Source organism: Fringilla coelebs, assembly GCF_963513975.1.
Source record: "Fringilla coelebs genome assembly, chromosome: 2".
Taxonomy (NCBI): Eukaryota; Metazoa; Chordata; class Aves; order Passeriformes; family Fringillidae; genus Fringilla; species Fringilla coelebs.
In genome coordinates, this window is record NC_140029.1 from 2,872,635 (window position 1) to 2,895,169 (window position 22,535).

General features: G+C 46.5%; 1 protein-coding gene across 1 annotated transcript in view; it reads right to left on the reverse strand.

Moving 5' to 3' along the window:
* Positions 1–7,487: 7,487 nt before the first annotated feature.
* KCNJ6 (potassium inwardly rectifying channel subfamily J member 6) overlaps positions 7,488–22,535 on the reverse strand; it is a gene marked incomplete at both ends in the record, with an annotated part of 113,651 nt that continues 98,603 nt past the window's right edge. The window contains one exon of the mRNA XM_084226022.1: positions 7,488–7,813. Coding sequence (XP_084082148.1) covers positions 7,488–7,813 — 326 coding nt within the window. The remainder of the gene's footprint in view (positions 7,814–22,535) is intronic.

Sequence of the window (22,535 nt, forward strand, 5' to 3'; positions counted from 1 at the left end):
TTCTAACCTGGTCCTGCTAAAGTTCAATTTCTGGGATTCAGTCAGAAATGCAGAAAAAATGAGTTTGATATTTGATTATACATTATTATTTCTTATTCTTCTGGGAATGAGTTTTTCTCTTCTGTTGTCTTTCCCTCTTTCCTTTCTCTTTTTTTTTTTCAGATTTTCCATTTTCTCTCTCCCCCCTCCTCCCTTTTACCCTTTATTCCCTTTTCTTTTTCCCCTTTTTTCCCACTTTTCTCCTCCCCCATCTTTCCATTTTCCTTTCCCCCCCTCCCCACTTTTCCTCTTTTCCCATTTTTCCTTTTCATTTTCTTGCAATTTTTCTTTTTTTTTTCCACTCCCTTTCCCACCATCTCCCTTTTTTCCCTTTTTAATTTTCTCCCATTTTAAATTTTCCTCCTTTTCCCCCCCTCCTTTTCCTTTTCTGTTTCTTTTTCCCTCTTTCTCCTTGCCCCCATTTTTCCCTTTTCTCCCTTTTCCTCCTCCACTGTGATAATTTGTACCCTGCTGGGTGGAACCTGCCAGGTGAGGAAGGAGATGTGGTTTGAGCATCTGCAATTCCATATTTAAAATATTCCAAGATTAAAAAACTCTCTCTGAGTCAGTTCCAGCAGGAATTTGAGCCTCCACTTCCTAAATCCCAAGTGGGTCCCTGACATTTTGGTCCAAACCCTTCCCAAAATCCATTTTTTGGGATGAAAATATACAGAATGTCGGATTGGGAATAGTTTAATTTTATCTGTGATCAAAGTCTGGCAGTGACTGACTCATTTTAAGGGAAGATTTCTTCATTTCCAGATATCTCCAGCAGTGTTTTTTATTAAAATAACAAAAAATTAATGCCTATCCCATTTTGCAGTAGGAGAACTGATTTAATTTGATGCCTGAATTTGTTCATTATCTGCAAAGTTGAACAAAAATGGTTTTTTTCAACTTATTTCAAGCAAGTCTCCAGATGAACAAAACATTTGTTCTCATAGCAAAATGCTTCATTAATTTATTTTGGAAATGTGAGGGGGAAAAAAAAACTGTGAATGGAAGATTCTGTTCTGATCTGTGGAGTGCTGGGATTTAATTTTGGGGATGTTTTTCTCTGAGACAATTCACTGGATTGATCTCTTTTTAATTATCAGCTCTAATCCACAGATTCCTCAGTAATTAATAATTAAAGACCTAAAATAAATGATTTTTTTGACAAAACTAGAAATACTCTTGGAAGGTCGCGTTTTTATGGCCGTGCAGATTTTTGGCAAATCGGTCAGAACTGACAGGAAGAGAGAACAAACACTCCCTAAAAAAGAAAATGGAATTTTTAATTCAAATTTGATGAAATAAAACCACACCCACCCTTTTCTCTGCCAGTTTCCTGGGAAATTTCAGAGTCATTTTTGGTGACAAAAAGAAGTTGGAGTCTTGGAGAGGCCAAATGATTTTTGTGCATTGAACAAATCCCTCTTTCTTTCCAATCCAGGGAGTTTAGAAACAATGGCATCTCTCTTGGAGTTATTTCCATGCATTTCACAAGGGGAAAAAATTTCTGTGTGGGGTTGAAATGATGAATTTTCTCCCTTGTCTGTCCTCATCATGGAGATTTCATGGTGGTGATTTGTCCAGCCAAGAATTTTAAGCAATAAATTTGGTTGTGCTTTATTTAATGCATTTATTAATAGGGGTTCTGTGCTGATGATTTGTCTGGCCAACATTTTTAAGCAATCATTTTGGTCATGCTATATTTAGCATATTTATTAATAGGAATTTTGTGCATGTCAGAGAAATGACACATTGAGCTGTGAAAAATGGCTCAGCGTGGCTGAGCTCTGAACTCCTGATTCCACTGGCCCTGCCCTGTGTCTGGGAATTCTGTTGGCTCCATCTGTGGACTTTGCACTCATCTTTATTCCTCCTTTCTTTTGGATTTCCATCCCTGGCAGTGCCCAAGGCCAGGTTGGACACTGGGGCTGGAGCAGCCTGGGGCAGTGAGAGGTGTCCCTGCCATGGCAGGGGGGGCTCTGGGTGGGCTTTGGGGTCCCTCCCAACCAATTCCAAGGGATTTTGGGAAGAGCTGGTCCATGTTCAGCATTCCTGAGGAGCACGAGCAGAGATCCAGCTCCATGATCCCATCCAGCTGAGCCAAGAATGTTGCTGTGAAGAGGAAATAACTTCCACCACCATCTGGGCAAGATTCCTTGGAGTGGCTCCAGACTGTGACAGTTTGGGCTCCCCAGCCCAAATCCCACTGATCTTCTCAGATTAGAGACTTCTCCTTGTGATATCATAATCTTCTTTTTTTTTTAAAAAAAATGCTATTTTTGTTTTGATCAGAGTTATATTTTGGGAAGATTTGGGAAGATTGAAGAGCTGTTGTAGGGATGTGATGCTCCAGTGAGGGATTTGGGATATGATGAAGATGGGGAAGTGGCCAGGGAAGGTGACTGTGAGGATCCATCCTGATGAGCCAGGAACACTCCTTGCCTGTGCTGGAAGGAGTCCAGAGGACTCCAACCCAACACATGAAGGAAAACTCGGTGGGATCACAGTTCTCCAGCAGTTCTCACAGCTTAAATTCCCCAGAAACTTAAATTTCCCCAGGAAAGCCAGTGCAAATGATTGCCTGTAATGATTTGAGGGAAAACAGCTTCAGCTGTGAGTTTGGAGCTGCTGCCTTTGATTTTAAAAAAGAAAAAAAGGAAAAACAGTAGGGAGAGCTCTCCCCATTCCTGCCCTCTGAAAAAACCCAAAAATCCCTAAAAAGCAGCTGATGTTACCAGAAACTCTGAAGCTTTTACTCTGTGTGGATGACACGTGAGCTGGGGAGAAGGAGGGATGAGCTGTGGTTTGTAGCTGTGAATTTGCTTGGAATAGAAACCAGATTTCACACTTGTGGTGAAATAGGAAGATCCGAGTCCCTCTGGAACTCTATTTTTGGATATGATGTCTCTGGGCTCTCCATGGGAAACTCTTGGAGCATCAACAGGCAACAAATGGGGCAGTGGAAGTGGTAAAATAACTGCACCTCTGCCCTGGAGTGGATTATAATTTCTGTAAATCCAGAGGATCTGATAAAACTGTGAGAATAAATCAGGAGAAAGAAAAGCTAAACCCACAAAATGACCTGTGAACGTCTGACACCACCTCTTCCCCCCAAAATACCAAACCCTGGAAGTTTAAAATCCACTCAGGAAATGATTAGCAAACAACAGCTCTCAGGGTTGTTTTTAGAATTATTTACAGCTCAAAGCCCAGATTTATGCCTGCTCTCCACGTGCTTCTTTCCAAAGAGGTGTTTGGGAGCTGAGAGGCCAACTCCTCGTGTTTTAGGTTTGATTTATGGCCTAAAAAGTGCCTGGGTGGGGTAAGCTGTTTTTAAGGAGGTTGATATTCTGAAAAGAAAGATATTTTGATGGCAGGGAGTGCCACAGCAGTAAAAATTCAACGTTTGACATCCAGAAGCTCTGCTGGTGGCTGCTAAGGAATGTCCAGGTGCCCAAAGAAAAGGAGACAAATTATGCTGAGCCTCTCATCCACAGCCACACCAAAGATCTGGAGGAAGTGATATAAATTCACCACTTCAAATCTCCCAGGAGCAGGAGGGACAGAGATCCCAGGTTTTCTGGGGATGGCACAGTGCATCCCCCAGGGCTGTGCCCTGCTGGACAGTGAGATCACACAGCTCCAGGTGAGGAGGTGACACACCTGGGCATTTTCCTGCCTCAGCCTGAGGCTGCCTTTGAGCCAGGAAATGCCTTCAGGGGTGGGCTGGGCCCAGGGAAGGAGGGATGTTCCCTTCTTCCATTAAAAACCCCAAAGATTTCACAGAATCCTGGAATTACAGAATTGGAGCAGAATGGTTTGGGTGTGAAGGCACCTTAAAGATCATCCAGCTCCACCCCTCTGCCAGGGGGAGGGATCCTTGCACAGTCAAAGGTGAAAGCTGAGAATTCCAGAGCAAGCAAGCCCTTGGCAGAGGGGCTGGTTTGTTTTTTGGGAGAAGTGGGATGTGGTTTTGGACATCCCTGGGCTGAAGGGAGCTCTGCTTCCAGTCCTTCCCCTTCCTAAACAGCCTAAAGTGCTGCCCTGTGGCTGGGAACAGAACAGGGATTTCAGGAATTTCATCCTTCCCTGGGTTTGGAAGGCTTGAGTGACCTCTTTAACTCCAACAGAGGAACATGAGCAACCCAGACTTGAAACCAAAAACTTGAAGTGAACTTCAGTAACTTTTTTTGTCCCTCCTGGGTTTGGCAGCTGCTGAATTTGTTGGGATGGCTCCCGTGGCTTTGGGGTTGTAGGGCAAAGATGCAGATCAGAACAGCTACAGACACCCACCAGGACATCTGCATCCTGGGGTGATACCTCAGAATCATGGTGGTGATTAATTTTAATTCTGACAGGGTGGTATTTGCTGGGAAATGATAAAGCTGAGCTTGGGGTGTTCGCTGAAGGTCACCTTCTCACTCAGCAGTGCTTCTGGTCAGGGAAGAAGGAATTGAGAGCTCCAGGGGATAACTGAGAGCTCACATTTACCTCTGGAAATCCTCTCTCTCCTGGAAATCACAAGATAATCCAAGAAAAAGCCATCAAAAGATATTAGTGAATGAAATAGAAGTGGAATGGGTCTGGATTAATTTTGTAGCCAATTACATGAAGACGTTACGTTATTATTCACATCCCTTAAATGTCATTTGCCACAAATATTCCCACAGGGAATTGAGCTTTCCTCAGAGATTGTTGAGCACCAAGAGCTGAAATTCCTGGGTTAAATGATTTACTGTCAATGAAAACACCACTCAGGATATACGGCTTGAAAATCCATTGTTAATTAACAGCATTCAATTCTTAATTGTCTTCGTACCAATTCAGTTGAAATCATTGACACAAAATACATTGTTAAACTGCTTAATCAATCATTGTAGAAAAATAGAGGTGTTTGATAGGGACATTCTAGTACAAAGTTTATGTGAAGCTTCCCCGTTGAAAGCTTTGGAGGCTTCTATATTTTTTTTTTTTAAAGCTTATGTTACAAAAATGAGATCTCATAAACTTTACAGTCCGTACTACATGGATACCAAAGACGAGAAAATGCAGGGGGAGAGAGAGAGAAAGAGACAAAACACACACACACCTTAAGCTGTAAGTGCCCTATTCACAAAAATAAAGCTTACACATGCGCATGCCCCGGTGGGGAAAGTCTCTTTTTTTTTAAAAAAAGCTTTCATCAGGGCCCTGAGCTGCAACACAGATTTTCTCAACCTGCAGCAACGGCTTCTGGAGTGGCCCAGTGAATTGTGAGAGCAAAAAGCAGGTTTGTCCTCGCAGGGAAAGCTTTGCTCTCAGCTCATGCACCTTTGGTGGGATGGATGCTTCCAGCGGGGCTCTGGAGCCACTTTTCCCTAAAATCCCTAAAAACCCTCGGCACCCCTGCTGGGGAGCCATGGGGGCAGGGATGGAGGGGCTGGAGCACGGGGCTGATGCTGGGGCAGGAGGATGAGCTTGTGCCCAAGCGCTGTCTCTCAGAAATGTCCCAACCTTCGCTGGGCTGCCAGAATCACCCGCCCAAAAAACCCTCATCCCACACCATTCCTCGCATCCTGGGAAAGCCTTTTAGGGCAAAAGAAACCAAAAACCCTCTTCCCATCCAGCCTGATCTGCCCTGGTGTGCAACCCTTCCCTTCCCTTCCCTTCCCTTCCCCAGGCCCTGCTGTGCCCTCCTCACCTGGAGGCACAGATCAGCCACCCTCTGAAAATTAGCAAGGGGCAGTTGTACCAGCAAAAAGGAAAATGAAAAAAAAAGGAAAAGAGGTGTGAATTTAATGCCAAAGCTATATCACAGTGCAAATTTTCCACCTGCCCACCAAGTTTCTCCTGAGGTTTATTTTTTTTTTTCTCTTTTATTTAAACGTAAAGTCTTCTGTACAAAAAAAAAAGAAAAAAAGAAAAAAAAAAAAAAGAGCTTCAGATTCTCTTCAGTGTTTTCTTTCTTCCTGGAGTAGGCAGGCATGAAAAAAACCCCAAAATTAAGGCTGCAGCTTCTCTTCCTTTGCTGGCAGAAATGCTGTTCTTGCTGGGGCTGAGCTCCCTCTGCCCCGTGGATGGAATGCCCAGGGTTTTCCAGGGATTTACTACAGCCAGGGAGCCACCTAAGGTGGAGGAACTCGCTGAGGAAGGGCTCCCCTGAGCCAGGCAGGATCCACCTGTGTGTTCTCCTGGGAATCCCGACGGAAGGACACCCCAAGGGATGTCGTGCCCCCCGTGCCCTCAGCGCCAGCAAATCGCAAATTCCATGGATTCCAGCTCCACACGAAATCCAGCTGTTTCTTTCCCAGCTGAAGGAGCTAAAATCTACTGGCTGAGGTGCAACATTCATTTTTCAATGGCTTGTGTGTGGGGTTTCTTTTGTGTGTAGCAAACCACTCCACTGAAATCCCACGGGAGCAGATTCCCTGGATATTGCACGTTAAGGATAACACCTCCACATGACACATGCTTGTTCTCTGAAGGGTACACAGGAAATTCTGGTTAGCCATGAGTTTGCCACAGCCTCAATTTTTCAGTTGAACTGCCCCCAGAAAAGAGTAACCAGGAAGGGTTTTGCCTTATTTGTAAACATTTTCACAGTATGTCAGGAGTACAATTCTCTACCCTGCCCTCTCCCAGACTTATGGCTTTTTAGAGTGAGTGAAACAATCTGTTTGGCCAACACTGAGGTACTCTAAATAGCTGCCAGTCTGGTACACTGAAGAAAATGTTATGCACTAGAAGAGTCGTAGAGGGGAGGGGAAAGAAAAATAAATTAAAATCAATTTTACACTGCAAGTATTTGAAGAGAAATGCCTACTCGATGGGTAGTTAGTTTTTGCATCCCAATATTTCTAGAGCTCTGTTTCTAAACCTACATTAATTACACAGCTGTGTACATTATTTAGAAGTTCTTTACTACAGTACTTTTGTACATGCGGCGTTTATTACTAAATGTAGAGAGAAATAGTTACATAAGGCATATGTACAGGGTCGTGGGGGATTGCAGGTCCCTCTGCTCACCTTCCTCTTAAAGCTGCAAGGCCCATTCCACTGTCACCCAGTCTGTGAAACTGTCCTGAAATACATAAAAACTCAGTCAAGGCCCATTGCTCTGATGGGCATTAATTAGTCTTTCCTTTAACATCCCTTGCATCCATTTCCTTTGCGTTCAGGGATTGGGTTTTGTGTGGCTGATGTGGAAAAACCTGGAGGTCTGCACTGGAGAGGGGCCACCAGTCACTGCCAGGGGGGGATTCCACCATCCCTGATGGGTGCTGCAGCTTTAACCCACGCCTTGGCTTAGTCTGGGAATCTCTTGGGTTGAACTTGGGATTTCTCATCTGAAGCGTTTATTTTCCATGAGTTACCAATAACAGGAAGAGAAGAAAAAATTAAAGGCGTGTCGCAGAAAGAAACAGGGAGCAGAGAGGGAGGAGACAAAGGAGGTGGCCTCGATTTCTCCTCTGGTTCTACACTTTGGACTCATTCTCCAAGTTGGCCACGTCTCCGTTTCTCTCGTTTTGGTCTTCTTGGTTCTTCTCCTCCTCCTCCGTTTCCAGCTCGGCGTGTTGGTCCAGCTTGCTGGAAACAGACCAGGTCAGGGGCAGTTCTGCTCGGCTGGCCATCTCTGCCAGCTCTTTGGCACTGTAAACGGGGGTGTTGGTCTCGTAGGTTTCGTGAAAACTGTTGTAGTCAACCTCATAGAAGCCGTCCTCCAGCGTGAGCACGGGGGTGAAGCGATAGCCCCAGAGGATCTCACTGGTGATGTAGGAGCTGCGAGCCTGGCAGGTCATCCCTGCAGCAACAGAGAAGGAACAAGTGCTGTAATCAGGACCCACGGCTTCCCCAAGGCTTTATTTATTTATTTATTTTATTTTCTGTCTGTAAGAAGGACAGAATGAGGTTTGACACCACACGAGGTGGAGCTCACACAGCAGGTTCGGGGAGCGCAAACTGACGCGCTTTCCTCCTCTGCATGTGCTGAATAAGAAGGGCTCAGCCTGCCAGCAAAGATTTTAATAATGATTTCTTTAATTAACATTGCTCTTCTGCCTGTGTTTCACCAACTCACCTGCTGTGGGTCTCAGGTGCAATGGGACACTGTGCCATCCTCTGTCCCCTGGCTGTCACAAACCCACTGCCACGCTCAGCACAGGAATTGTCATCAAAGCTTCCCTGTGCTGGAGCCCACCCTGATCCCATGACCCAAGGGTTCCCTTAATGCCTCAGCTTTGAGCTTTTCTATTTTTCAGGTTCTGTGCTGCTTTAGTGTGTGGGTCTGGGCTTCACATCAGGGGATGGTGAGCTCTGTGCACAGAGCAGGGAGACAAAACAATTCCTGCTCCAGCTGGGGACAGTGGTATTTTCTGGGTCCCCATTGTTGGGAGGAATGCTGAATCTGACTCCATGTTCTCAGAAGGCTAATGTATTATTTGATATGATATGATATGATATGATATGATATGATATGATATGATATGATATGATATGATATGATGTAACGCTATAGTAAACTATACTAAAGAACACAGAAAGGACACAGGCAGAAAGCTAAAAGATAATAATGAAAACTCGTGACTCTCTCCAGAGTCTGACACAGCTTGGCCCTGACTGGCCAGTAAGTAAAAACAATTCACATGTTGGATAAACAATCTCCAACCACGTTCCAAAGCAGCAAAACCCAGGAGAAGCAAATGAGATAATATTGTTTTCCTTTTCTCTGAGGCTTCTCAACTTCCCAGGAGAGAAATCCTGGGCAAAGGAATTGTTCAGAAAATGTGATGGTGACAGGGCACCAAGGACAAATGAGCCAAATCTCAGCCAGGAGCACAAACCCCGTGGGCTGGAGAGAGAAAAACAAGCAGGGTGGGACTGCAGGGGCTAAAGCTGGGATGGGACAATGAACTGCAAGGTGCAAATGGAGCAGAGCTGATCCCAGGGAGAGACCCCGTGCCCGGCCGGGCATTTTGGGGCCATTTTGGGTCATCTTGGGTGCAGCCCTGGCTGGGCTCTGGTGCTGCCCCAGGTGGGTCCATGCAGGAGATCCTTTGGATAAATCCCTGCTTTATTCTGGAGCTCTGCCCAGCCTCTGCTCTGGGTCAGCCTCACAGGGCATCACCCTTGGCTCCCCTAAAGGTGGGAGTCACTTTTTAGTCACCCTGACCTGAGAGTTGGGCTGGTGAGCAACACAAAAATATCAATAAAACTCCTGAAGGATGTTGGGATAGTGTCTGGTGGGAAATCGGGATAACTGGGGTTAATTTCTTCGTTACCTTCTCCTCACAGCTCTGCTGGACCTCACCCCAACAGGGCAGAAAAAGGCCATGCTTTGTCCAGAGGCAAAAAGAGAGGAGCTGATCCAAGCTCAGTTCACATTCCAGATCATCCTCAGGGTGAAGAAATCCCTGGGAATGGCAGGGACCTGTGACTTGGACCCTGCTCCCTCCCAGACCCACAGTTCAAGGAAGCACTGCAATAAAACATGGATGCTCAGGAGTGGAAAGGGAAAACCCAGCTGCTCAGGAAATATGGGAAACCCCGATTCCCAGGCAAAAATATCAGGAGAAGTGAATTTAAGAGGCCAAAAGTGATGCCAGCTTTGATTACTGCACATTATTAGCATTGTACTCCCAAGCTGAACAGTATATATGGAATATATCAACCCCTGGAGCTCAGGCTGGGCAGAGGGGCTGGAGAGCTGGAAAAGGCCCTGGGGGTGCTGCTGACAGGGGCTGGACACGAGCCCAGGGGTGCCCAGGGGGACAGGAGGGCACTGGCAGCTGGGCTGGGTGAGGAATTGTGTGTGCAGCAGGAGCAGGGCAGGGATTGTCCCTCTGTGCTGGGGTCCCTCCAGGGCTGGGTCCAGTTCTGCTCCTGCAGGAGAGCCCTGGAGGGGCTGGAGCGTGTCCAGGGCAGGGAACGGAGCTGGGAAGGGGCTGGAGAATTCCTGAGGGAGCTGGGCAGGGGCTGGAGAATTCCTGAGGGAGCTGGGAAGGGGCTGAGCCTGGAGCAAAGGAGGCTCAGGGGGCCCTTGTGGCTCTGCACAAGTCCCTGCCAGGAGGGGACAGCCGGGGGGTCGGGCTCTGCTCCCAGGGAACAGGGACAGGAGCAGAGGGAACGGCCTCAGGCTGGGCCAGGGCAGGCTCAGCTGGGACAGCAGCAGGAATTTGCCCATGGAAAGGGGGCTCAGGCCTTGGAACTGCCCAGGGAGGTGTTCCAGTCACCACAGCTGGAAATACCCAAAACCTGTGTGGATGTGGCCCCTGAGGACGCTGTTCAGTGCTGAGCATGGAGGTGGTGCTGGTTGATGGTTGGGCTTGAAGATCTGAAAGTTCTTTTCCAACCTAAATTATTTCATATTTCTCTGATTCCCTGATCTGACCAGAGAGCCCTGGATGGGTTTTCCCAAAGGAAGGTGCCATTCCTGAAAGTCATCTGCTCCTAATCCCTGTACTGCTGAAATTCAATATGGGAGAGAGTTGGAAATTTGGAATTTTCATTAAAGGAAAGCAAGCACTCAGAGATCCTGCTGCTTTGGTTAGGAAAAATTGTTCTGCCTGGTGGGAAAGAGGAGGGACAATTTTCTGCAGAAATCAAGAAGATTAATTGGACTATGTGAAAGTTATAGCTCATTAAAAACAATCCCTCCTCCAAAATGTTGATCTCCATTTTTAATTGAGGCTCCCATTCATCAATGATTTAATTCCTGTTCCTTTTCCCCAGCTGGATGGAACACTTTCAGTGATAGAATGGAAGTCAGGATTTTTCAAGTCAGTGAAATTAAATTATGGGGATTTGGTGAAGGAGAGTTTTAATTTTGGGCAGCCAAGCTACCCTGGCTTTTTGTTGTTTTATTATTATTTACTATTATTAAAAATTTTTATTGGTTTGCTTTTAAATGGGACCAAAAAAGATCGTTGATTCTACAAGAAATTGAACATTTCATGGTGGCTTAGACAACAAAATGTTGTGTCAGGCACTTGAACCATGCAGTGTTTCCCTTTGGGATGGGAGCCATTGAAAATAAAATGCTCTAAAACAATCAGGAGGAAAAGCTTGCTTCAGAACCAAGGTATCAAACCCATGTTTGGGCTGAAATACAGAGATTTTCCAGCCCTGTCACTTCCACACAGTGGCAACCTCATTCAGCTTTTGTTTGACTCAAGATAGGCCTTTTTTACAACAGCACCTTTTCTTTTCAAATTCCATTTCGGGGATGAAAAAAGGGCTCTCAGTGAAATGAGGAGCCAAGAATTATGGCCCACGACTGGCAGCACCTCCCTGGCAGTCACAGAGATTTCAGGTCCAGCAATTTGCTGCTGGCACTTGGCAGGACCAGGCAGAATTCCTGCTGCACTAAATCATCTGGGGTGTCTCACAAGAGTGGCTGTGTTCAATAATTTTGTGGGAATTCTGCTTCTCAGTTCAGCCTGGAGTAAAACCCAGCAGCAAATTGTGCATGGAGCACAGGGGTGTCCCCACTTTTGGGCTGAGTGGGGTTTCCCTCGTGCAGGAGGACAAACTTTGCTCTGGGGTCTCCACTTGGGAGCTGAGGCTTCCTGTGATGCTCCTGTTGAATTCCTTTCACTCTCTCTGTATCCACAGCATCCTTTGCTGAGGTATCCCTGCAGAGGTTTTGATTTGCTTTGTCAAAAGGTTAATTTGGATAATGAGAACCTGTCTCAGGTTGAAAGGTGTGGCTGGGCTGTGTGTTCTATCTCCATCTGTCAGAGCTGGGCAGTTCTCTGCTGTTCCCTGGACAGTTTTTCCTTTCTCTCTCCCACAGCCCATCCTCCCTGCAGGAGATCTCTGCTGTCCATGGCCAGTGAGTGTCCCTGCAGGGCTGATCAAATTCCATCATCCCATGGGGAGATGCTGCGCCCAGGGCAGGAGCCAAGCATTCCTACCTGGATACAATCTGGGATTTCACACATTCCTACCTGGATACAATCTGAGATTTCACACATTCCTACCTGGATACAATCTGAGATTTCACACATTCCTACCTGGATACAATCTGCCCTGGAACAGCACAGCAGCCTTTGCCCCCTGCATTCCCAGAGGAGCAGCTTTCTGCTGCCCTGCATTCCCAGAGGGAGAGCAGGCCCATCTCCAGCAGCCCTGGAGCTGCAGAGGAAAACTCCCCCCTTGTGCAGGATCCTGCTGCAGCAGAGCCACAGCTGGCACTGCAGGAGGGCTGAGCCCCCCTGGGATGGGGCTGTGCCCCCACCCTGACACACAGGGGACAGTGGTTTTTTTTTTTGTACTATTGCATTTTTATTTTTATTTTTTCCCTAGTAAAAAACTGTTATTCCTACTCCCATATTTTTGCCTGAAAGCCCCTCAATTTCAAAATTATAATAATTCATAGGGAGGCGGTTTATGTTTTCCATTTCAGGAGAAGATCTTGCCTTCCTTAGCAGACACCTGGCTTTTCAAACCAAGACAGAACCCTTTAAAACTAAAACTAAACGTGGAGGAAGTTCTCAACCCCTTGAGGTAAATTCCTGCATCCTGCTGATGGAGCTGTGGCTCTCAGGGAGCAGCAGAAGCCCTGACCTGTGGCCTTAGAGCTGAGTTTTGAACCTTGTCTGGGGCAGGGCGGAGAAGATGGGAGAATTCTGCTTCATCCCAGTGACCAAAGAATCTCAGATTGGTTTGGGCTGGAAGGGACATCAAAGCCCTTCCAGTTCCAACCCCTGCCATGGGTGGGGATCTTCTCTTAGGCCAGGCTGCTCTAAACCTCAGCGTCCAGCCTGGCCTTGGGCACTGCCAGGGATCCAGGGATGGAATTCCATCCCAGCCCCTGCCTACCCTGCCAGGGAACAATTCCTCATTCCCAACATCCCATCTGACGAGGTCTTTGGTGTTGAGATGACTCTGAGGTGTTAGAAAGTTTCTCTTTCTTGGCTTCAAGACCAAAGAAGAAGATGGGATTCTTTGGCTCTCATTCTCAAGGTTGTTTATTTGCTCTTCTTTAATACCTTGTCTTTGTGACTCACTGAGGTCTGTGAGGTACTCTGACCACCCTCAGGGCAGTGTTATTTCTTTATACTAAAAACTATGTGTACTTTATTTACAATCACTTTTCAATGCTTATCACTTATGTTTGGCAGTCTGTCTCTACTCTAAACTAATTTAAAAGTGCCACCATCCCAGCAGAAGATGGAGGACAAGAAGAAGAAGGAGAAAGATTGGACACACCCAGATTCCTCCATCTTGCCTCCTGAACCTGCATTCTAAAAACTTCAAAATTTTACTTTTCTACTTGTGACAAATTTACTGTCATTCTACTCAAACCCTTGTGGCTTGCAAATCTTCACACAAAGTTGGTAATTGTTTCCATGGGTTAAAATGGAAGGCACAGGGGTCTGTGACTCCATCCCAAGGTCTCTGAGCCCCTGCCAGGGTCTGGAATCACCCAGGGCAGCCAGAGGAATGTCCTGGGTCCCCACACCCATCCCTCCATCCCTCTGGCAGTGGGAGCCCTTCCCTGTGTCCCGTCCCTCCAGGCTGGTGTGAGAGGTCCCTCTGCAGAGAAATCCCTCTCCAATGACCCCAAAACTGAGGGGATTGGATGAACCTGCACCTCTTCTGCAGCTCCACCCAGGTGGATTTCCAGGACCCTACCCAGGACCCCGCTGACCTTTTGCACTCCAATCTGTTTGCTGAAGGATTTGTCACTTTTTTTGGGCTATTTTTGGGTGCTCAGGAGGAGAAGAAAGCAGCGTGGGCTATCAAAAACAAGCCAAAAGCTTGGAGTCAAGACCCCCTGCTCGATGCCCCTCTTCTCCTGCAGACCCTGTGTGGGCTTTGGCAAATTCCCCAGCTTTGCTTTCCTGGCTCTGTTTCACTGCTGCGAGATGGAAAAGCAGGAGATGTGCTGGCAGTGGATTCTCTTCCTCCTTCCTCCTCTAGAATATTTTTTTTTTTGCTGTCAAATTTGTACTAAACAGCTCTCCCTGGTGTGAAAATGATTGCCTCAAGAGAAGGAAAAAAAAAAAAAAAGAAAGGAAAAAGAGACAGAAATTTGGAATAAAATTTCCAGAGTGCCACCAAGTCGGTGTCAGAAACATTCCATGGGAGTTAATTGGTCCTCTTGAATCGAGCTACAAAGGAGGAAGAAAAAATGTGTTGGACCCTGAATTCACTGCAGCATTTTAAAGCTGGAAGCATAAAATCATAGAATTTAGGTAGAGCTGACAATAAAGCTATGGTAGTTCTGTTTATTTGAGTAAACAACCCACAAATATATATATTATATATATATATACATAAAAAATGAAATTATATCTATTTTTTATATATATATATATAAAATAGATTTTATATATATATATATGTAGATAGATAGATAGATAGATAGATAGATTATGTATATATATATATAAAAATATATATAAATAATTCAGAGGTAGCAAAGGGGAATTCCCAGAGGTGCTGATAACTTTGTTCAGAGCACACCTGGAAATTGGTTGTTTATCTTATCCTGAGAAATGTAAAAACGGGACAGGTGCCTGGGAGCCTCTTAAATATTTTAAATATCTTTGCTTCAGCATGTCTGGTGTGGAACCTTTGTGTTGTGGGGTTGTGAGCTGAGTGGGAGAGGAAGGGACTGAGGACAGATGTTTTCTATCATTATTAGAATACAAGGAGTTAACTTTTGCTGGGTTTTGTTTGTTTTCTTTTTCCTTTTATAACATTAAAACTGGTGTGTTTTTTTTTTTTTTTTCCCCTACAAACGATTTGTGTAATTTGATATTTCTATTTTCACCTTTCTCACTCGGGAGGAGGTCACCACATTTGAGATTTTATTTGCTGCCACCATCTGTGAATGCTGCTGGGGGGTCTCTGTGGTAGCTGGGGAGGGAGCAGGGACCAGCTCAATCCAGAAAATCCAAATTGCCATGGAGTGAGTGGGCTGGAGCAGCTGCTCTGACCACCCCACCCTGTAAGAAAATCACAGCTCTGCAGGAGAACACGCAGATTATCAGCTCCCATTTGCACAGAGATGAATATGCAAGGGAGATTGAAGCCATAATTTCAGTTGAACTTTTTGATGCCCTGAATTCTATGTCTTGCTAAAACAAATAACAGGCATCAAAAAAAAAAAAAAGAAGTTTATATTAAGTTAAATTCTAAACAAAATCTAACTTGAATCGGTCAAAGAATTCTGGTTTCATCCTGACTTCTTCAAATGTGATATATTGTGTAATGCAACACCTAAATAAGAAAAAAAATGGGCATGCTTTAGTCCTTTGCAAACTGTTAAAATGCATTTTTTCCCCCAGCAGGAGATTTCAATGCCAGTGAAATGATATTTTCCAGTGGAAAAACGCTGAATTAGAAATGCTTGATTTGCTTGGTTACTGTTTCTCCTATCAGGAATTAAATACTGGGTAATTTGTGTCTAATTCTTTGCTTTCTGACAAGTGGTACCTGCTGAGGCAGGAGGGTTTGTCTGATCCAGCCTCAAATGTGCTGCCACTTTCAGCAAAATGTACCAAAGTATTCTCAATAAACTGCTTGTATAGAGATGGTAATTTTACCCAAAAAATGCAATTTTACCATAAATTTACAATTCAGCCAATATTTTACCTCAATTTAGCCTCATACTCAGGCTGTGCCCAGCAAATCCTGATGTGTCTGAATTTTGATGTTGTTTTTCAGCTGATCTTTTCCCAATGGGCCATGATTACATTTTTCTGTCACCTAAATTTGGGAAAATTACTAAATCCAATAATGTCTGACCAGAGAGAGAGGAACTGGTTCCAGATCTGGAACATGAAATTCCAGGATTTTGTGCCCTGCTCTGTGTTTGGCTCTTGGGATGCATTTATGGATCCAGAGCTTCCCCAGATTTCAGATCAGCACCACACAAGAGCTTTATTTTTCCTTCTGGGTTCCCACCACGGGGGGATTAAAGGGAATTTTGGTCAAAAGAAGCTGCAGCTCCATTTTCCAAAGCATTGAGTGAGGAGAAGAGCTGTCCTGACCTTCTAAAATCACACTGTTACAACCCAAGGGCTTTCTCCCCAATCCTGCAGGTGGGATGCTCTCCCCTGCCATGGTTCACGGGCATCCTGCTCCACAATTCCATGAAAATATCCGGGAAGAGGCAGCAAGGCTCTGATTGCAACTGCTGCCTCCCTGGAGAAGGGTCCTGTGGGGTCTGTCAGTGAGCAGGGGGAGCTGAGGGGCTGAGGGAACCCTGGGGGGATGGGGATGGAGCTGAGACGATCCTGAGTGGATCAGGATGGAGCTGAGAGGATCCTGGATAGAGCTGAGAGGATCCTGGATGAATTTGGATAGAGCTGAGAGGATCCTGAGTGGATCAGGATGGAGCTGAGAGGATCCTGGATGGATCTGGATAGAGCTGAGAGGATCCTGGGTGGATCAGGATGGAGCTGAGAAGATCCTGGATGGAGCTGAGAGGATCCTGAGTGGATCAGGATGGAGCTGAGAGGATCCTGGATAGAGCTGAGAGGATCCTGGGTGGATCTGGATAGAGCTGAGAGGATCCTGAGTGGATCAGGCTGGAGCTGAGAGACCCTGGATGGATTTGGATAGAGCTGAGAGGTTCCTGAGTGGATCAGGATGGAGCTGAGAGACCCTGGATGGATGTGGATGGAGCTGAAAGGATCCTGAGTGGATCAGGATGGAGCTAAGACGATCCTGGATGGATCTGGATAGAGCTGAGAGGATCCTGGGTGGATGTGGATGGAGCTGAGAGACCCTGGATAGATTTGGATAGAGCTGAGAAGATCCTGGATGGATCTGGATGGAGCTGAGAGGATCCTGGATGGAGCTGAGAGGACCCTGGATAGATCTGGATGGAGCTGAGAGGATCCTGGATAGAGCTGACAGGACACTGGCCGGATGTGGATGGAGGTGAGAGGATCCTGGATGGATCTACATGGAGCTGAGAAGATGCTGGCTGGATCTGGATGGAGCTAAGATGATCCTGGCTGCATCTGGATGGAGATGAGAAGACCCTGGGTGGACCTGGGTGGAGCTGAGAGGATCCTGGATGGATTTGGATGGAGCTGAGAGGATCTTGGATGGATTTGGATAGAGCTGAGAGGATCCTGAGTGGATCAGGATGGACCTGAGAGGATCCTGGGTGAAGCTGAGAGGATCCTAGATGGATCTGCATGGAGCTGAAAAGATCCTGGATGGATGTGGATGGAGCTGAGAGAATCCTGGATGGAGCTGAGAGGATCCTGGATGGATCAGAAGCAGGTTCCTCTCTCTCCACTCCTTGCTGGGGAGGCAGAAGATGGGAACTGGGCACATATAAAATACAAGTAGGAAGTGAAGAATAGAAAATGCCCAACTCAGAAATGTGCATTTGCATCCCAGAAAGGCAAATGTGACCTGGGCTGCATCCAAAGCAGATGAGCAACAGGAAAGGGGTTGGGATCATGTCCCTGTGCCCCCACAGGTGAGAGCCCACCTGCAGAGCTGCCCCAGCCCTGGAGGAGCTGGAGCTGCTGCAGAGAGCCCAGAGGAGGCTCCAGGATGAGCAGAGGGCTGGAGCAGCTCTGCTGGCAGGAAAGGCTGGCACAGCTGGCATTGCTCACTGCACAGGAGAAGCTTTGGGCTGAGCTCAGGGTGGCCTTGCAGGGCCTGGAGGAGCCCCAGGAAAGCTGGAGAGAGACAATTTCCAGGGGATGCAGGGACAGCACACAGGGAATGGCTTCAGACTGAAAAATTACAGGTTTAGGTGGGATGTTGGGAAAAAATCCTTCCCTGTGAGGATGGGCAGGCCCTGGCACAGGGTGCCCAGAGCAGCTGGGGCTGCCCCTGGATCCCTGGCAGTGCCCAAGGCCAGGTTGGACACTGGGGCTGGGAGCAGCCTGGGACAGTGGGAGGTGTCCCTGCCATGGCAGGAGTGGCACTGGGTGGGATTTGAGGTCCCTCCCAACCCAAACCATTCTGAGATTCTGGGATTCTGTGAAATTCATTTGGCCTTGAGAAAGGATTGAACATTTTTTGTGCAGATGCTCTTGCAAGATGGCATCCTTCAAAGAATGTGCATGGAAAGTCAATCTTTAATGGAAAAATAACCACCACCCTCAACATCTGCACCTCTCTCAGCACCCAGTGCAATGGGACTGACACCAAAACAAGGCACTGCTGAATTCCTACTCATGGGAATTAATGCCAAGGCATGGCTGGGAGAAAAAAAATCCTTTCCTTGGAATGGTGAATTCTGCAAAAGAAACATTTTCTGTGACACTTTGTACCTGCTGCACACTTGTGCTGTCACAGCTGGGGGATGAACGTTTCATTAAAATAGAAGTGTGATCTACTCCACCACTTCTTCCACACCTAATTCCACTCTGCATGTCTGGGTGGCTTTTGTTCCTCTCCTTAAAATGCTGAACATCCAAGGTTTGCTCCGTGCTGAACTTTCCCAACTTGGAGCTTTATATAAAAATGTCACATTTTCCTGTGGAAACGTTCGCGACGCCAGGATTAAAGACAAACCAGTGTGAACAGGCAGCTTGGCATGCTGTAAAATCCAGGAAATAAGGCAGGATTGGGAGCTTTTTGACAGCAAGATCTGTGGGTCACCCACCAGATATTCTGGGGGTTGTTTTGAGGTTTGTGGCTGAAGACAGCAGAGGGGGAGATGAAAGAGAGCTCAGGTAAAGCAATTGTTCCTGCCAGGCAGAGGCTGGGGAGAAGGGATGCTTGGAAATGCAGCACGAGCAAATGTTCCAAAATCACTGGAAATTTTAGGAAGCAGCAGCCCAATTCCAGTTCCAAAATCCCTGGAATTTTTTGGAAGAAACAGCTCAATTCCAGTTCCAAAATCCCTGGAAGTTTTGGGAAGGCACAGCCCAATTCCAGTTCCAAAATCCCTGGAAGTTTGGGAAGCAGCAGCCCAATTCCAGTTCCAAAATCCCTGGAATTTTTTGGGAAGGCACAGCCCAATTCCAGTTCCAAAATCACTGGAATTTTTTGGGAAGGCACAGCCCAATTCCAGTTCCAAAATCACTGGAGCTTTTGGGAAGGCACAGCCCAATTCCAGTTCCAAAGTCCCTGGAATTTTTTGGGAAGCCTCAGCCCAATTCCAGTTCCAAAATCCCTGGAATTTTTGGGAAGAAACAGCTCAATTCCAGTTCCAAAATCCCTGGAATTTTTAGGAAGCAGCAGCCCAATTCCAGTTCCAAAATCCCTGGAAGTTTTGGGAAGAAACTGCCCAATTCCAGTTCCAAAATCACTGGAATTTTTAGGAAGCCTCAGCCCAATTCCAGTTCCAAAATCCCTGGAAGTTTGGGAAGGCACAGCCCCGCTCAGTTGGGTGCCCCGGGCGGTTTTGTAACGCTGCCTCCTTTTAGGTGGGCTGGGACAAGCCACACGTGGGTGGGTGGAACTTGATTTTTAGAAGAGAAAACTTGAAGAAATCAGCTTTTCTAAAGATATCCCGTGTTCAGAGCTGATATTTTTGTCCTCTGCTTCACCTGAAAGAGCAGCAAGAGGGCTGGGGGAGAGAGGAGCTCCATGGTTTGCAGAAGAATCTCTGAATCCCAAACTCTGGGAGGAGGAATATCTGGGGTGGTTTTGTTACTATTTTAAGTGATGGGCTTGGGTAGTAGATCTTATCCCCTTTCATTTTCTTAGTGGGAGAGGATTTAGGCAACCTAACATTTGTTCATGTCATTATTTAATGTGATTGATCAAGCCCTTTATAAAAATCTCTTTAAGGGGAACCATTAAACACCTTAAGCTCCGAGTTCATCGGACACAACAACGGTCTTTAATTAAAATTTAAATGAGGGTTTATTGATGTCTTGGCCACAACAAGAGGCTCAGCCAATGCCAGGCTCCCTGCAGCTCTGATTTTCGATGAACTTTTGCAGGCCTTCTTGCAGTTCTGCACAGAAAATCATCTGTGCTGTAAAATCCTCCCACTGAGTAGCAAGTGGGTTTTGATTTTTATTCTGAGTTGTTGGTTTTTTGGGTTTTGTTTTTTTTTTTCTGTTCATGGGATGAGACTTATTAAGTTGATGCTTTCAGGTTAATAATATTTGGCTATCTGACAATGTGAGCAGCATATTTTTGAGATGCAGGAGGGAGCAGAAAGTGGCTGCCTGGGGGAATGAGATGCAAAATCTTTCACTTCTGAAATGCTATTTAACATTTGAGTTATGTCAGATTTTGTATCCATATTTATCTGCTTGGCATCCTGTCCAATAGTAGAAGCTATTAATACACCTGCTGGTAGATCAACGACCATTTTGGAAAAATTAATATTCACTGGGTTTTCACTGAGTTTTGTTTTATTGGAGGGGGTGTGGAAGAAGCTGATTGGGATCTTTAATTACTGCCCACAATTAGCAATGAGTTCAATAAAGGAGAAGAGCAGCAATAGTTGGGATTTTAGGAAAGCTTCAGTTCTACTCTCCTGATATTTCTATTATGGAAAAAAAAACAGGAAAAACACCTTCAAGCTCTGGGCTCTGCAGTCTGGCACTTTCCTCAATCCCTGAATTCATTTGAAGTAGGGGAAGAGGGGACCAAAAATAGCAAAAAGCCAGCATAAAGCTATTATTTTCTATTTTTTCATATTTAAACTGATAATATTTAAACAAGTTGTTTCTGGAGTAGTGCAGACAAATCAATCTATTGCAAAATGTGTCACATTTTCCTCAAACAGTCCAAACTGGTGATGGAGCAGAGAAATTCTAAGTTTCTTCGACACCTGCACCTCACTTGTGGAAGCAAGAAAGAGTCATTAGGAGTTTTAAATTTTTCTTAGCTTAACATGAATTATCCCAGATGAAAAGTTTGAGGAAAAAATTGTTGGTTTTAGTAAGGAAAAAATAAAGAACTTGAGAAGAGTGTGAGTGGAAAGGGAAGCAAGGTGAGGGTGCTCACGTCCAAATTGCAGAATTCCCAGAGGAGAGGGGCTTAAGATGATGGGAAAGAGTCTGGAATTAAATGGGGGGGCTTTCAAAGCAGGAAAAACTTTGTATAAAATTCTCCATAATGCCAGCTCTCCCGAGTAAGGGATGAATTCCTGTCCAGCCCTGGGTTTTGTGTTCAGCAAAGCACACAACCCCGAGTTTTGGAGGGGGTGATGGTCTCAGGGTGCTGTGGGGCTGGATGAAAAGGGCAGGAGCTGTCCCTGCCCTGCTCCATCCCAGCTGCCCTGCTGGAGCTCCTTCCATCCTCAGCAGCAGTCATGAGGTGGCACTCTTCTCCCAGCAGAGATGCTTTGGAAGTGAGAGTGTGGCTAAGAAAAAAAAAAGAAAATAAAATTAAAAAAAAAAAGAAAAAGCAGCAATGCCTGGGAAATATGGGAAATATTGCCGAGGGATTATTGGCAATGTTGTTTGGGAATGCCTGGGCAGGGTGGGTGCTGTGGTGGGGGCAGGGATGGGTTGTTTGGAGGATGTGCCTTGCTGAGCTCTCTCTGGGCTGGGGATGGTGCTGTCCCTGCTCTCCTCCCGATTCCAGGTGGGATTGAGGCGCTGGTGACAGCAGCTGCAGCTCCTGCAGGACGCACACAGTGCCACAGCCTCTGTCTGCAGCTTCCACTCTGCTTTGGAGCCCTCCTTGCTCCAGACATTGGACAGGGAGCAGAAACTGCACATCCCTCAGTCCAGGTGTCCTGCCTCACCAAAATCAGGGCTCCCAGGGAAAAAGGGAACCCAGGCAATTCTGGCTAAAACTCTCTGTCTCTAATGTTCATGTGAATGTTTAATGAGAAAATTTTAAATTCCCTGATTCCAGCCCCAGTCAGCAGCAGTTCAAACCAGCAGCACCTTCCAAGGAAGGACCTTGGGACACTGAGCACATCCAGAGGGGCTGGGAACACAAACCCTGAGAGGAGCCCTGAGGGAGCTGGGGGTGCTCAGCCTGGAGAAAAGGAGACTCAGGGCTGCCCTCATGGCCCTGCACAGCTCCTGAAAGGTGCCTGTGCTCAGCTGGGCTGGGCTCTGTCTGCAGCAGCACTGACACAGCCAGAGCACACAGCCTGAGCTGCACCAAGGGAAATACAGGCTGGAGAGCAGGGAAAAGGTTTTGCAGCAAGGGAGAGAAAGTTCTGGAATGGCTGCCCGGGGAGGTGGTGGAGTGCCCATCCCTGGGTGTGTTTAACAAAGCCTGGATGTGGCACTGGGGGCCAGGGCTCAGCTGAGGGGTTGGGGCTGGGCTGGACTCGATGGCCTTGAAGGTCTCTCCCAACCCAGGGATTCTGGGAATTCTGGGAATGGGGATTTTGCTGTTCCACACTGCAGACCTGACTCAGATCTCCACAGTTTTACATCTCCATGGGATCCTTGTTAAGTCCCAGGCAGCCTAACCTCAGGTGTCTGCTCGTGGGGCAGCATCCCCCGGCTCCTGCTGGGCTCCTGAGGTCTGTTTAACCTCCAGGGCGGGAAAGAGAAATAAAATTTGGTGTGGTCTGTTTGAAAACTTCCCAAGCCCTCAGACAGGACAAGGGGGATGCCTTCAAACTGGCAGAAAGTCAGGGTTAGATGGGATATCAGGGAGAAATCCTT